This window comes from Chiloscyllium plagiosum, chromosome 14 (assembly GCF_004010195.1).
Source record: "Chiloscyllium plagiosum isolate BGI_BamShark_2017 chromosome 14, ASM401019v2, whole genome shotgun sequence".
Taxonomy (NCBI): domain Eukaryota; kingdom Metazoa; phylum Chordata; class Chondrichthyes; order Orectolobiformes; family Hemiscylliidae; genus Chiloscyllium; species Chiloscyllium plagiosum.
Window position 1 is genome coordinate 71,253,172 of NC_057723.1, and position 14,358 is coordinate 71,267,529.

At 39.3% G+C, this 14,358-nt stretch overlaps 1 protein-coding gene across 1 annotated transcript in view; it reads left to right on the top strand.

The window, feature by feature from the left end:
• The window catches only part of ublcp1 (ubiquitin-like domain containing CTD phosphatase 1), a 45,712-nt gene that overhangs the window by 13,493 nt on the left and 17,861 nt on the right, over positions 1–14,358 (top strand). Inside the window, exons 3-7 of the mRNA XM_043703986.1 lie at positions 829–920; positions 6,959–7,044; positions 9,437–9,552; positions 11,201–11,299; positions 12,082–12,119. Of these exons, the coding sequence (XP_043559921.1) occupies positions 829–920; positions 6,959–7,044; positions 9,437–9,552; positions 11,201–11,299; positions 12,082–12,119 (431 nt within the window). The remainder of the gene's footprint in view (positions 1–828; positions 921–6,958; positions 7,045–9,436; positions 9,553–11,200; positions 11,300–12,081; positions 12,120–14,358) is intronic.

The following is a 14,358-nucleotide window of genomic DNA, read 5'->3' on the forward strand; positions in this document are numbered from 1 at the left end:
GCTTAAATTGACAAAGGTCGCAGAAGGGTTAGGAGTAACTTACTTTCCAGCATCCCGATTTGAAAAGATCACGAATGTCAGAAATAGATGAGATTATAGATTAAGTACTACCTTTTACCTACTTGTTTCACTGTTTCACTGAAACGTCGCAAGGTTCCTCTGCTCAGTAAAAGGGCTGAATGTAGAACAAGGTTTTTCAGTCTCGTTCGGATGGGCTGACTATTAGAATTGCTCCTATTTAGACACTTTAAATGAATTAGTAATCTTGCTCAAAGAAGCCAAAATATGACCAGCGAGGAGACCAGGAATAAGACAACCTTATTATTATAGTGTAGAGCTTGATCCAGTACCTCGCCTAACTCAATCAGCATGAACATGAGGACAAAGACAAGAATAAGAGAAATGTGATTGTAACTGGAGGACACCCAAATTTACATTTTTACCGTGTGCAGGTTGCGGGAGAAATGGAACACTGCGTGAGGTGGCACATCCCATTGTATAGTGACACAAGTATTGAGCTAAAGTGGACATGAGATGGACCATGGCCTAAGGGAAGATTTATTAAGGGTGGTTGTGCAGGAACTGTGGAGGGAGATGCAGCCACTCTGTTGCTCACTGGATGACAGGGGCAACTTCAACACTAAACTAATAAAGTAATAGCTGGGTGGGGTTGGTCACAACGGATGGGTATGTTTGACGTTCAGGAAGAAAGCCTGAGAAATTATCAAGATCAAGAAGAATTGCAGGACAGATAGAGTAGAGAATACTTTATTTATTTAATCGTTATCTTTGTAATGAATGTAAGCTGATTCTTCTCTCTGTTTACAGGTAAAGCTGCAGAAGATGACGTTAAGCTGGGCGTGCTTAAACTGAAACCAAATACTAAGATTATGATGATGGGCAGTAGGGAAGAGTGCCTGGTAGGAATCAGATGTTCCAAAATCAATTGTCTTTTGAATAAAAAAGCTTTGGTAACTATCATTGTTTGTTGAGAAAGGGCAGGTGTACAAACCTGAATTGTAAAATAAATCTGCCATATTAGGGGCAGCACTGTGGTTCAGTGGTTAGCACTGCTGACTGTCAGCGCCAGGGACCTGGGTTCGATTCCTGCCTTGGGTGACTGTCTGTGTGGAGTTTTTACATTCTCTCCATGTCTGCGTGTGTATCCTCCGGATGCTCCGGTTTCCTCCCACATGTGCAGGTCAGGTAAATTGGCCATGCTAAATTGTCCCTTAGTGTTAAGTACATTAGTCAGGGGTAAGTTTAGGGTAGGGGAATGGGTCCGGTTGGGTTACTCTTTGGAGGGTCAGTGTGGACCTGTTGGGCCAACGGGCCTGTTTCTACACTGTAGGTAATCTAATCTAATCTAATCTAATATCTGTGGGTTCTAATAAAGGAAAAGACCAATGAATGCTTTGGCTAAATGTGTTTGGAATAACATTGGCTTTCCCTGTGAAATGTTAACCTGCCTTTTCTTCAAACAAGATTGTTCCAGTACTTGACTGCTTTCTTTCCTACCAGAATTTGAAATGTTTGAAACAAAGACGTTGTTTTATACAACTTCTTGTGGGTATTGAATGCTGTCTTTTGCATTGTTCAGTGAAGAAAGCTGCAAGTCTTTCCAGCAAGGTTTGGAATAGTGCACACTGGGACCATAGCCGAAGGGAAGACTTAGTAAGGTTGGGGAGCGCGATGCAACCACTCTTTTGCCCAGTGAATGACAGGGACAGCCTCAGCACTAAACACAATAAGAAAGCATTAGTTTGGAGCTCTTTAGTAGTGAAACTCATTACCTTTTGACAAGTGATAGCTAGCAGTAATGTGGTTCATGTTGCTGGGAGTGGACCTAATTTTCTTGTTTTCTGAATTTGGAATGTTAAATATATGCTCATTGCCAGGTCTTTGCTTCTCATTAGATAGTCTGATTTAACCCAGACTGAAAGTAGATAATCTCAATTCCTGGCTCCCTCCCCCACCCACTCCTAATGTAATCTTTCAATGATATTTTGCTGCTATTTACTTCTGTCTACCACATCTGGTGTCATCAGTAAACTTGAATGTACAGTTCTCCATTCCTCTATCTATGTTATTTATGTAGATAATGGAAAAACTTATCCCTGAGAGCCCAGTTGTCGCATCTTACCAATTTGAGGCCATTTATCTGTACTCGCCTCCATATTGTGCTTTCATGTTGAAGTCCATGTAAGTGATGATGATATTCTTTAATCTACCACAGTAATTACCTCCTCAAAATTCAACTAAACTTGTTAGACACAACTTGGCTTTTACTAATTCATGCTGGCTTTCTCTGATTTTTCAAATCCTTAGTCATTCTGTTTCAAAGAACAGATTCTGGCAACTTTCCCACAGCACGCAATTATTTCCTGGTTTATCTTTCCGACCCATAAATAATTGAGTGACGTCTGCCATATTCCTACTAAGCATTCAATTTCAGAATCAAGTGCATTTTAGATCATGACTAATACTTTTGCAATTCCCCTCCCCCGACCAACCACTACCAATATCGTAGGGTAGAAACTGCCACATTCTGGAAATTTGTTATTCTTTAGTTTTGTTGTATTTTCCAAATTTTTATAAAGATTAAATTTATTTTAATAAGGTCATCCCCTTGATTTTCTAAAACGTTACCTCGTGTATCTGGGATTTCTTCCTTATTATCTACTCTGAATGCCAATGCAAAGTAATAATTTAACAACTCTGCCATTTCCATATTTTAAAAGTGACGTCGTGTGTCTGTTGTTAAGGGTCTCACTTATCTATGTGCATCCTCTTTTTATATACTTAAAAAATGCTTCAACATTGTCCTTGATATCCCTTTCAAGTTTTCTTTTTCCTTTTTTTTGCAGGGATTGCAAAAGTATTATATCTCTGAATCAATGGGATCTTCATTATTTATAGCATAAATAAAGCACTTTCTTTTAGTTTTATACCACCTGTCTGGATTATCGGGTTGATCAGGGTACATTAATACATGATTTGTACAGAAATATACCAGATACAGTTTCTAACAGCTCTCCTGGCTTGAAGTCTTTTAATAATATGTGAAGTCTGTGATGATCAAATGCTACCTCAGTTATTCTGAGCCAAATTTGAAGTATTTTGTAACTTGTCTTTCTCTCAAATGTACTACCAAAATCAATTGTGTTTTGGGTACTATTTGGTACATGTCCCCTTACTATTAAATTAGCTAATTACCTAGTGCTAAATCTAATCGGGTTTGCTCTCGGTTCAAGGACATAATATTCCAGAAGACCCCGTAGAATGTGATTAGAAATTTTGTTGCCTTTGAAATTCAAACTATTTTGCTTCTCGCAGTGAATGAAAATTAAAGTCTCCATTAAAGCTGATCTATGCATTTATTCATCCAGCTATTTTATCTATCAGGAGACCTGTAGACAGCTCCCACTGAAGTCCAGCTCCCACTGAAGTCCTATTCTTCATTTTTATCCTGAGTTTCTAGTACTTGTTCATTTTTCCCCCTCTTTTTAATGCTGTAATAATAATTTTCTGTCAAGATTGCTACTCTTTCATTTCCAATTTCCCCATCTTTCCTCAAGAACTTGTATCATGGCCTGTTTTCTACTGATCACAGCTTGTAGCTTCGTCCAGGTCAAAGTGTTAAATTGAACTTGTGCTTCTAATTTCACTTTTTATGTGACATACATTTGTGTGTATAGAACTTTTAACTGCCCACTCGCCCCGAACTGTTTTGCTCACCCATTTCAATTTAACCCATTCCTCCACTGTCTTGTGCATCTCTATCTCGTATTTTTTCTCAATGGCCCTGACATGGAATGTCTCAAGGTAAAGATATTTCCTATAGATTTGACAATTCACAAATAATTCGGCTGTATGCATTCTCCCACATACTTCAGTCCACGATTTTCTGTTTTTATCCCTGCCATTACATTTTTGAAACATACTCATTTTAATTGATTAACTCAGCAATCACTTCCTAGATTCACTCAGGAAGCCTGACACTTGAACAAATTGCCCAACACCTCATGGGAAGAAAACGCAGGAAACGCTTGTGTTGCCATTACCAGTTTTTCTTTATTAGTTATTATGAGTTTAATTGTAATTCTAGAATTCTAATACTAATGGGATTGTTTGAGTTCTAGATTATGTTTGGTAAATAGGCTTTATCTTGATTTAACCTTAATAATTAATTAACATGCTTACTTAATTATTTAAGGATTAAACTTGAAAAAGTTTAAGTTGAACATTTAGTTTGATTTCCCCTGACCCAGCTGGATCTTGTGACTTTGACCAAGGTGAGTGGTGATGGTTTTGGAGAGCAGCTTGAGAATAAGATTTCTACTCATTAGAACAGCAAAAGTTAAGGGTGATTTAATAAAGATCTCCCAGATTGGAAAGTGTTATGCTGAAATATTGAGTATCCTGTCTGTTCCACTGCCTGGCTGAATGGATAAGGGGATGTCATTCGAGACAGTGCCAGTCCTGATCTGACTATGGAGAGACAGTAATCTCGGATTATTCAGATGCTGGACTTTTTTTTTACTCATTCCCCGTTTTGTAGAGGCTGAGTCCTACTTCTGTCTGGTGTCCTCCCTGAGGACATCTGACTTCAGGACTTTCTGTGTGGGGATCTGTTGTTAAGGACTTGTGGGATGGCACTTTATTGTCAGCTGTTTCCTGCATTAAAATACAATTATTGTTTCCTTTTGTTAATAATTTGCGCAGTCCTTACTGTCAGGAACTTGCATTAGGTTTTCTTTGTAATGCATTCCTGTTTGATGACACCATTGTATTTTTTTTCTTGCGTTTTCTTCCCTTGAGGTGTTGGGCAATTTGCCCAAGTGTCAGGCTTCCTGAGTGAACCTAGGAAGGGAATGCTGAGTTAATTAATTAAAATGAGTGTGTTTCAAAAATGTAATGGTACGAATAAAAACAGAAAATTGTGGAAATGCTTAGCAGGTCAGGCAGCATATCTGTTCTGAGTTGGTGGGGTTTTGTTTTTAATCAAGTTGAAACTTTATTTCTCTCCAGGGATGTTGCCTGTCCGGCGGAACCATCTTCTGCTTCTCTTTCAGATCTTTAGGATAAATTGCAGTAAATTGCAAATGATTAGCCAGCAGACTTTTTTTAATGTAGTACAGTAATTTATAGTTACACATATTTATGAAAATATAGTAAAATGTGCCATAAAAGTCACCATAATTAATCCAGCAGAATTTTTTAAAAATTATAAAAAATAAATAATGCATGCAAATTCGAGACATAATTTTCATTTTTTGTTCCAGCCATGGCTCCTTGAGTGGCTATGGGATGCTGCCTTACTCCACAGCTGCCAAAGCTGACCCTGAGGCCACAACAGCAAAGGGGAAGCACATTGAAGCATATTACACATTGCACTCAGTCATCAGAAATGGAGAAATCTGCATCTCCAGGCTGGGATTTGGTGTGCTGAAAAACAAGGCCAGTTAGGCCGCATCAATGAAAGCTACTAACCAGGAACAATCTTGAGTTAGTGGACTGTCATCCTTAATTGCATTTTGGCAAGCAAAACATGGAACGACAGTACAAAGAAGGAGGTTCAGTACTTAAGGAGTACTGGAAAAGAGGAACTTGCGAATGTGTCTATAGATCACTGAAAGTGGCAAGACAGATGGAGAGAGCAGTTAATCAGTCATTTCGTATTCTGGACTTTTTTAATAGGAGTTATGTTGAAATTAATCAAGACATTTGTTAGACCTCAGATTTGTGTTCAGTTCTGGATGTCGTACAATAGAAAGGATGTGACCTCATTGGAGAGAATGCAGAAGAGATTTTCAAAAATGGTTCCAGGGGATGTAAAACTTAGTGATGAGGATAGCCCGGAGAGGTTGGAACTGTTTTTTTGGACAGCAGTAGGCTAGTAGGAGATCTGATAAAAGTTTCAAAATCATGAGGAATAGAATATATAGGAAACACTGTTTCCACTCAAAAAGGGTCAAGGATGAGAGGATCCGTATTTAAAGTAATTTGCAAATATAGCCAGTGTAAAGTGAGAAACACCCTTTTTGTACAATGAGTGGATCAGTTCTGGAATGCACTGCCTGGTAGTGTGGTGGAGTCAGGCTTAATTGGTGCATTCGAAGGAGCATTGTTTCTATGTAAGCGACCGTCCAACATGCAAGGGTTCGGGGAAAAGGTAGGCAAGTAGCACTGAGTGATTATGTTAGTCAGAGAGCCAGTGCACACATAATGGACTAAATGGCTTCCTTCTGCGAAATGATGATTATCAGATTAATATGAGCATTGCAATTAACTCAATCCTCTTCTATCCCCACGCGCAATTGGGTTCACTTTCCAGCTGACGTGCAGTGTCTGAAAAGCAATTATGACCAGGAACTTGGAGTTTGTCCCCTGCTCTCTATCGTGTCTCATTTATTCTGTTGGACTACAGTTGTTGATGAGAATGAGATCTGATAATTCATCTAAAACTAGAAATTCTAAAGACCTAACCCTTGCTAGCCTATACACATCCTTGTCCATTTCATCAGGCAGGGCTTTCACCACCTTGGCCAGTAGAGCACTTAACCATATCAAACTATTTCCTATAGAAATTTTAATGTATTTCTTTACAATTGCTGAAGTGGATTTATTGCCTGGTATAGATCTTACCGGATTGAGGGGGTAATGCTGTTAAAATCCTATACCTCTGTTGTAAAAACACTGGAACATTGTTGTACATTAAGATAATATGCTAAGAACTGTTACTGCTACAGTGTTGATTTCCTGCTATGTGGAATGAGGCAGTTTATTATTCTGAGCACAATGTCCAGTGACAGTGACCCCCAGGTTGGTATGTACTTCACAAACATTAACCTGTTTTACAGGAGAGTTGCTTCAAAGCTTTTGACTAGACAGGTTGCAGTCTTCCTCTTGGATTTTGTTTCAATTTGTTTAAATACTCATTTATTTTCCCACTCAGGAGGAAGTACTGGCACCACCCCCTGACAATGATGATGTTATCAATGACTTTGACATTGAGGAAGACGTTATAGAAGTAGAAAACAGGTATTCCATTTTTGTTCACTTGCATGGGCAGTGGTTCCAACCATCATCTTGAAACATTTAAGATTCTGACAGGGCTTAACAGGGTCCACACTGAGGGGTTGTTTCTGCTGACTGGAGTATTTCAAACATGGGGCATGAGTATAGGATAAGGGATTGCTCGTTTAGAGATCAAGTGAAGGTTGTTAACAATAATATGCTATAAATCTTTGTAATTTTCTACTCCAGAGAGTTATTGATGCTCTATCATTGACTAGATTTATGTATACCGCTGAGGATGGGAAGATATAAAGTTTTTGTTTATGCTTATTGGTCCGTTTATTTGTAAACAGTCTGCCTCGAGAACTATTGGACACATTTCAACAAGGTTTGGTGCATGGTATTGCCCAAGGTAGAACTAATTAGTTTTTTTTGGCAAATATGCAGGTTTAGATCTTTGAATTTTTTTTTGAAGGATGCTTTAACATTGGAACATAAGCCAAAGTAACTTTTTTTTTAGAATTTTGTGGTTTGTTATTTTGTTTTAGAACATTGCATGTTGTCTTGACTGCTGTAGTGGAATTTGGCACAGTTGTAAAAATGTGAGCAGAGGTTTCAGAGCAGCTTATGGAATGTGGATCAGCTTGAACTCTCTCCCAGGTCAAAGCTTTTATTAAAAATATACCTTTATTCAGCTATCTAGTTATAGACTATTAGTAATGTTAAACTAACAAAGCATGGTGAAGTAATATGCTGTGTTGAACATCCTCTTCACTTTTTAAGACTGGAATAAACAGATTTTTAGTGTCTAAGTGAACTGAATGATATAGTGAATTTGCATGTGGAAAATGCAAGTCAGACAGCATCTGAGGAGCAGGAAAGGTAACTTTCCCTGCAACTGCGAGAGCTGCAATACCTGACCTTACACCTCACGTCCGAGCAAGGCTTCAAATAATCCTTCCAGAGCCAGTGGACCTGCACTTCATCCAACCTGATCTATTGCATCCATTGCTCCTGATGTGGTCTCCTATATATCGGGGAGACCAAATGCAGATACGGGGACCAGTTTGTGGAGCTTCTGCACTCTGCACGCATCAACCAACCCAATCGTCCGGTTGTCATCCATTTTGATTACCCCTCCCACTACCTCGGCGATATCTTCATCCTTGGCTGCCTCCACTATCAGAGTGAGGCCAAATGTAAACTTGGAGGAACAGCACCTTATATTTCACCTGGGTGAGCTTACAGCCCAGTGGTCTCAATATTCATTTTAACAGCTTCAAAATCCCTCCATCCTCAGCCTTATCCATGCCCAACCCCTTCTCCCTGCTTCTCACCTCTCTGACCTGTTGTGCTTTTCCAGCTTTACATCTTTTGACTGTTGCTTCCAGCATCTGCTGTCCTTACTGTCTCCAAGTGTGGAAAATGCATTTGAAACCAAGATAAACTATGATTGTATTGACTGGCAGAGTAAGTTTAAAGGCCAAATGGACGACTCTCATCTCTTGTCTTTATTTACCTCTGTTTATATTGACATCCTGGTAGTTTACTAGTCAAATTGTGTGTCGCACATGCTACCTTAAAATTTGCCTTAAGTCAACTCAAGAAGAAAACAGAATATGTGTTACTCTTTGCTTGTTGCTTTTCCAGTTCTCTTGTGATTTCTCCAAGTTTACTTTGCATGGAGTGGCAGTGGTTTCTTTGCACTGTGAGCCTGTGTCTGTTCAGATCTGCATTAAGGATGACCAAACTTGTCCTTACATTCTGCTAAATTTGTATCCATGCGTGATTGGCAGCAAATAACCTGCTGCTCCATCCAGTTCCTTTGATGGGCGCGATATAAAAATCCCTTAGTGATGCTGTTTCTGTGGGTGATTATCTAACATGAAAGGCAGGATCTGGGAAGGGAGATGATGATGTGAGAGGATAAAAAATCCTATTCCACTTGGTAAATGTGATATAATTAATAGTGTATATTCCCAATGCAAATTTGGTTGCTGTGATCTATCTGTACATTCATGACCATTATGTCATCACAATGTATAATAATTGGTGTTTTTATTATGGTCGGCTTGGTAATTTTGAACCTGGGTTTATCTTACCTGCACAGAGATTTTACAAGCTTGCATTATTCAGAAGCAAAAGCTTCTCTGACCCATCGTGATATTTCTATATCTGTGGTAGCTTGAACTTCTAAATTGAAGATTTCTCTGTACTGTTGGAGGCAGGCAAGGCCAAAGTTACACATCCAGTGGACTTTTTAAGGAATGTATAGAAAATATGATAATTTTTAAAATTTCAATTCTGATAGAGTCCATGGCTTCAATCAGACAATGTGAATTCTTTATTATAAACTTATTGGCCATGCCCTATTGATTTTTTGCTAAATTAGCAATAATTATCTCTTTTAATCTAGGGAAGAGAACTTGGCCAAAATTGCACGCAGAGTAAAAGACTATAAAGTTGAAGTGCTAAATCAACCTCGGGAAGGGAAGAAGCTGCTAGTTTTAGATGTGGACTACACGTTGTTTGGTAAGTGCACTTCAAAACCAATGCATTGTCAGTAAATGAATTAGCTCGTCCTGCCCAGAAATGGAATTTAAAGTACATCTGATAATTTCAGTAGTGAGCCTTCTCTGCCTTTGAAGAAGCATGGCTTCCATGTTGATCTGTGAAACAATCGCTTATATTTTATAGTAACGTGTCATGTGTGAATTGTTCTGATGGACGACAAAGCTCATTTGTAACGTTGGAAAATTGTGTAACCTGTAGAGCAACATGTCTTACCTTTTAATGAGGCAGCTTTTTCAGCATGTTTGTAAGGTTCTTTGCTCATTGAGTTTGATTTGAAGGGAGGTTTTTAGCATGCTCTTGCCTTCTGCAGTATTCTGCTGGATCAGATTAGGCTCCTTAAACACTTTTCTGAACCACGTGTTAACTTACCGGGTAGCTTTGCTTTTTGGAGCCTTTGCAACACTTGGCAGTGTGTGACGAACGTCTGTGATATAGGGTAGACTGCAGAATAGAAAGAACATCATCCCATAGCTCTGGGTTGGATTCAATCCCTGGTCCCAGAGCTGAATGCACTGTGGTACTGTTAATATCAAGTTTTGTTAGAAATATTTAGTGAATGGTATAAAGTTTCATTCCAGCTAACACCTGTGAACTTTAAAGTTAACAACAGAAATCTCAGTCAATTTACATAATTGTAGACACTGAGGGAGCACAAAATGTAAAAAACAAGGTGCAAAGCTGTATTTAAAGAAGGGCAGGTAAATTCTCTCTAATATCCTGGGTGAATAGTTATTGCTTAACCCATATTAACAAAACTATTGAAGGTTTCGAGCCACTGGTGGGGGGTATCGGGGCGATGGGGGCCGGTTCCACGATCGGTCAAGAAACATGAGCAATTCGGTCTGGTTCTGCAAGATTTTACACTTTATTATCATGGCCATGATAATAAAGTGTTCCGAGGAGAAAGCTGTTCACATGGCTTAAGACAAAGACATTTTTATATCTTTTTTTTTTATAAAAGTATAACCATGGTTACAGAGCAAATTAAGACAATTCCCAATCAAATTTAATAAAATGACGTTGTTGACAGCCACTTAGCCCAATGATATTTCCTGGGACCCAACTTTGTTTTACACAAGCAAGCTTCTTTATCTTCCCTTTGCACCTGCAATTGCAAGGTCAGTTAGGATGGCTAGTAATGTCTTATCTAGTCTCGTTATTTCTATGTTGTAAAGGAAGTATTGTCTGCTAATCTTTGATTCAGTCCTGAGGAATGCAGCTTTTAGCAGGGTTAAAAGCCATTTTAAGCAAAATTGTCAATTTGCAGCCTAGAAGCCATTTTGTCATGTTACTTGCGTTAAGAAACCATTTTGTTGTTGGTAAGAGCATGTATTAAATGGCTGCTCCTGACAACAGCCTGTATTCATATTTTAGATCCTCACAATTTGCTAGTTTATTCTGTCACAGTTTTTGGAAGTTTGCTGTGTATAAATTACCTGTAGCATTTCCCCCCCCCGCCGATAACCGTTACAGTACATCAAAATGAAGCTGCCAATTGTGAAGTAGTTGATGCCCTGACGTTGTGAAAGGCATTATATAGGTACAAGCATTTTCTTAAATCCTAGTGCATCATGTAGCCTGCTGAATTTGTTTACTCTGATTTAAGATCATAGGTCGTGTGCTGAGAGTGGACTTGAGCTAATGAGGCCGTATCTTCATGAGTTCCTCACTTCTGCATATGAAGATTATGACATTGTTATATGGTGTAAGTATTGAGGCGATTGATCACTTAGTTTTCAAGTGGATATGCTCTACAGAAACAGCAGAAGAAAGAAATGTTTGGCAGATAGTGTATTGTCTGCTAAAATATACAGTACTTGATCACATTTCACCAAAACCTTGACTTCACTGCACACCTGAGAAGTAGTCAGATAACATGCCAGTACCATTTGACAATTCCACCCTTTCACTTTAAGGGAGATGAAGAAATTGATCACTTTTCAGTATTATGTAATCCTAAATTTTTAGCTGTGTATTTTGGCTTTTAAAAGTAGTTCACTTCTTTAAATAAAGGCTGGTTTCATTGGTAATTTAAAGCAATTTTTGTAATTTAGGTCTAGACAGCTCTAGGAAACTTTGCCACTTCTGAACCTGAGGTAAATGGCATTAACACTGTTATCCTGAGAAAATGGAAGCAGGCTTTCCTTTTGATCCATTGTTGTCTTCATGGCAATAGTGATCCCACATTGAAGTTACGATAGTGCAGAACCCCATGACAAATCTCATGAATTTCTATACTACCACATGTAGTGTGATTTGCTTGTTTAAGTTCCAAAAAATAGTTTGAGATGATGAGAGTTGCTTTCTGAGCAAAGGATATCACTTGTTGCAACAAATCACTCACCTGTGTTATTGTACAAGGTTTCATAGTAAATTTCATAAATTGTTAGGTCAGTGACAGAGTAGCTGTTATCATTCAGTCTCATTCTGTTCAAGATTGTTATAAAAAGTAAAGGCTCATGTAATTTCTCTAAATTTTATCCACAGCTGCTACCAGCATGAAGTGGATTGAAGTGAAAATGAAAGTAAGTTATGGCTCAGTGTGATTTTTGTTCCACTTCGCACCATGCCTAAAGGCAATGCTTTTTGCTGTTTTCTTTGTATCCGGTGAAAGTATAAAGCCCTCCTTGTGCCGATATAGTACAAGCTAGTGTCAATGGTAGGTATCTTCATTGTGCTGAAAGCGCTGCTTCTGTCTTAGTGCTGGTGTGTTGGCATGTTTTTCTCTTTCTCAGTTTCATGCAATTTTTTCAAGAAAACCTGGGGTATTTCATCGTTTCAGGCACTCACACCTGAGACAGATGACATTGCAAATGATATCCCATTATAGAAACTTTCAAAAGTTGATTGGGAGAGGCTATTCGCAGGTCAAGGGACACATAGCAGGTGGGGGGCCTTTAAAAATGAGATGCGAGTTTAGAGACAGTATGTTCCTGTTAGTGTGAAGACCAGGCTGATCGGTATAGGGAATGCTGGATGACTAGAGAAATTGAGGCTCTGGTCAAGAAAAAGAAAGGAGGCCTGTGACCAGTGGTGTGCTACAAGGATTGGTGCTGGGTCCACTGCTTTTCATCATTTATATAAATTATTTGGCTGTGAATAGAGGAGGTATGATTAGTAAGTTTGCAAATGACACCAAAATAGTTTGTGCAGTGGACAACAAGATTGTCTTAGAGTATAATGGGATCTTAATCAAATGGGCCAATTTGCCTACGAGTGGCGAATGGAGTTTAATTTAAATAAATGTGAGGGGTAGCGTTTTGGTAAGGCAAACCAGGGCTGGACTTATACAGTTAATGGTAGGGCCCTGGAGCATGTTGACAAACAAAGAGATCTAGGGCTCGGATGTATTGTTCCTTGAAAGTAGAGTTGCAGTTAGACAGTGTGGTGAAGAAGACTTTTGGCACCCTTACCTTTATTGGCCAGTGCATTGAGTACGTCATATTGCAGCTCTATGGATATTGGTGAGGCCCCTTTAGAATATTGTGTGCAGTTCTGTTCGCCCCTCTCTAGGAAGGATGTTAGTAAACTTGAAAGGGTGCAGAAAATATTTACAGGGGTGTTGGCAGGAATGGAGGGTTTGAGCTAAAGGGAGAGGCCGAATAGGCGGGGACATCTTCCCTGGAGCATTGGCGACAGAGGGGTGGCATTCTAGAGATTTATATAATGATGAGGGGTGTGGATAGGGTGAAATAGCCAAGGTCTTTTTTCCCTAGGGTAGGGCAATTCAAAAGAAGAGGACATAGGTAAGAGGAGATGGCAGAGATTTAAAAAGGTCTTGAGGGGTAGCATTTTTCGTACAGAGGTGCGTGTATGGAATGAGCTGCCAGAGGAATTGGTGGGGGGTGGGGACAATTATAGTTTTTAAAAGGCATCCGGATGGGTATATAAATGGGAAGGGTTTCGAGGGCGATGGACCCAATACTGGCAAATTAAACTAAGGTCAGATTGGAAATTGTTGTCGACGCCGATGAATTGGACTAAAGGGTTTATTTCCGTCCTGTTTGACTGTATGCTGTGCTGTTGATTCAGCCACTGTCATGGAATCCCTGTAGAAGTGTTTGGTGCTAAAAATGCAGATAGGTCCCATTAAGAGTCAACCAGAAGGTATCTTCTAATCCATCTGTTCAGAATGTGATTGCACACCTCTTGAACAGGTGAAACATGAACCTGGCCTCCTGGCTGAAAGAGAGGGACACTGCCACTACATCACAAGAGCCCTCTGGTAACCTGACACTGACACATCATAACACAACTGAAGAGGCTGATTTATGGAAAAAAAAACTGTTTTTTCCCCAGTGGGGACTGGCTTTTGGATAAGGAAAGGCTTCAGAAGAGAAATTTGCGACTGAGTGTTTTTGCTAACTGGAAGGTTTACCACAAAATTAATCTCCGAGTCTTTTGCTACCTAATTTAGCATGCGGGTATTGTTACTTTAAATAAAAGATGTTTTATGCACTAGGATAAAATTTGGCAGCAATGCAACAACTGAATATCTGCACACAGTTTGTGACTTGCACTTTCAATACCATTTTTTCACAATTACAGTAACATAATATTATTCTCATACTGGCTGGAACCTCTACAGTATTGTTGTGGTTCTGTTCGCTGAGCTGGGAATTTGTGTTGCAGACATTTCGTCCCCTGTCTAGGTGACATCCTCAGTGCTTGGGAGCCTCCTGTGAAGCGCTTCTGTGATCTTTCCTCCGGCATTTGTAGTGGTTTGAATCTGCCGCTTCCGGTTGTCAGTTCCAGCTCTCTGCT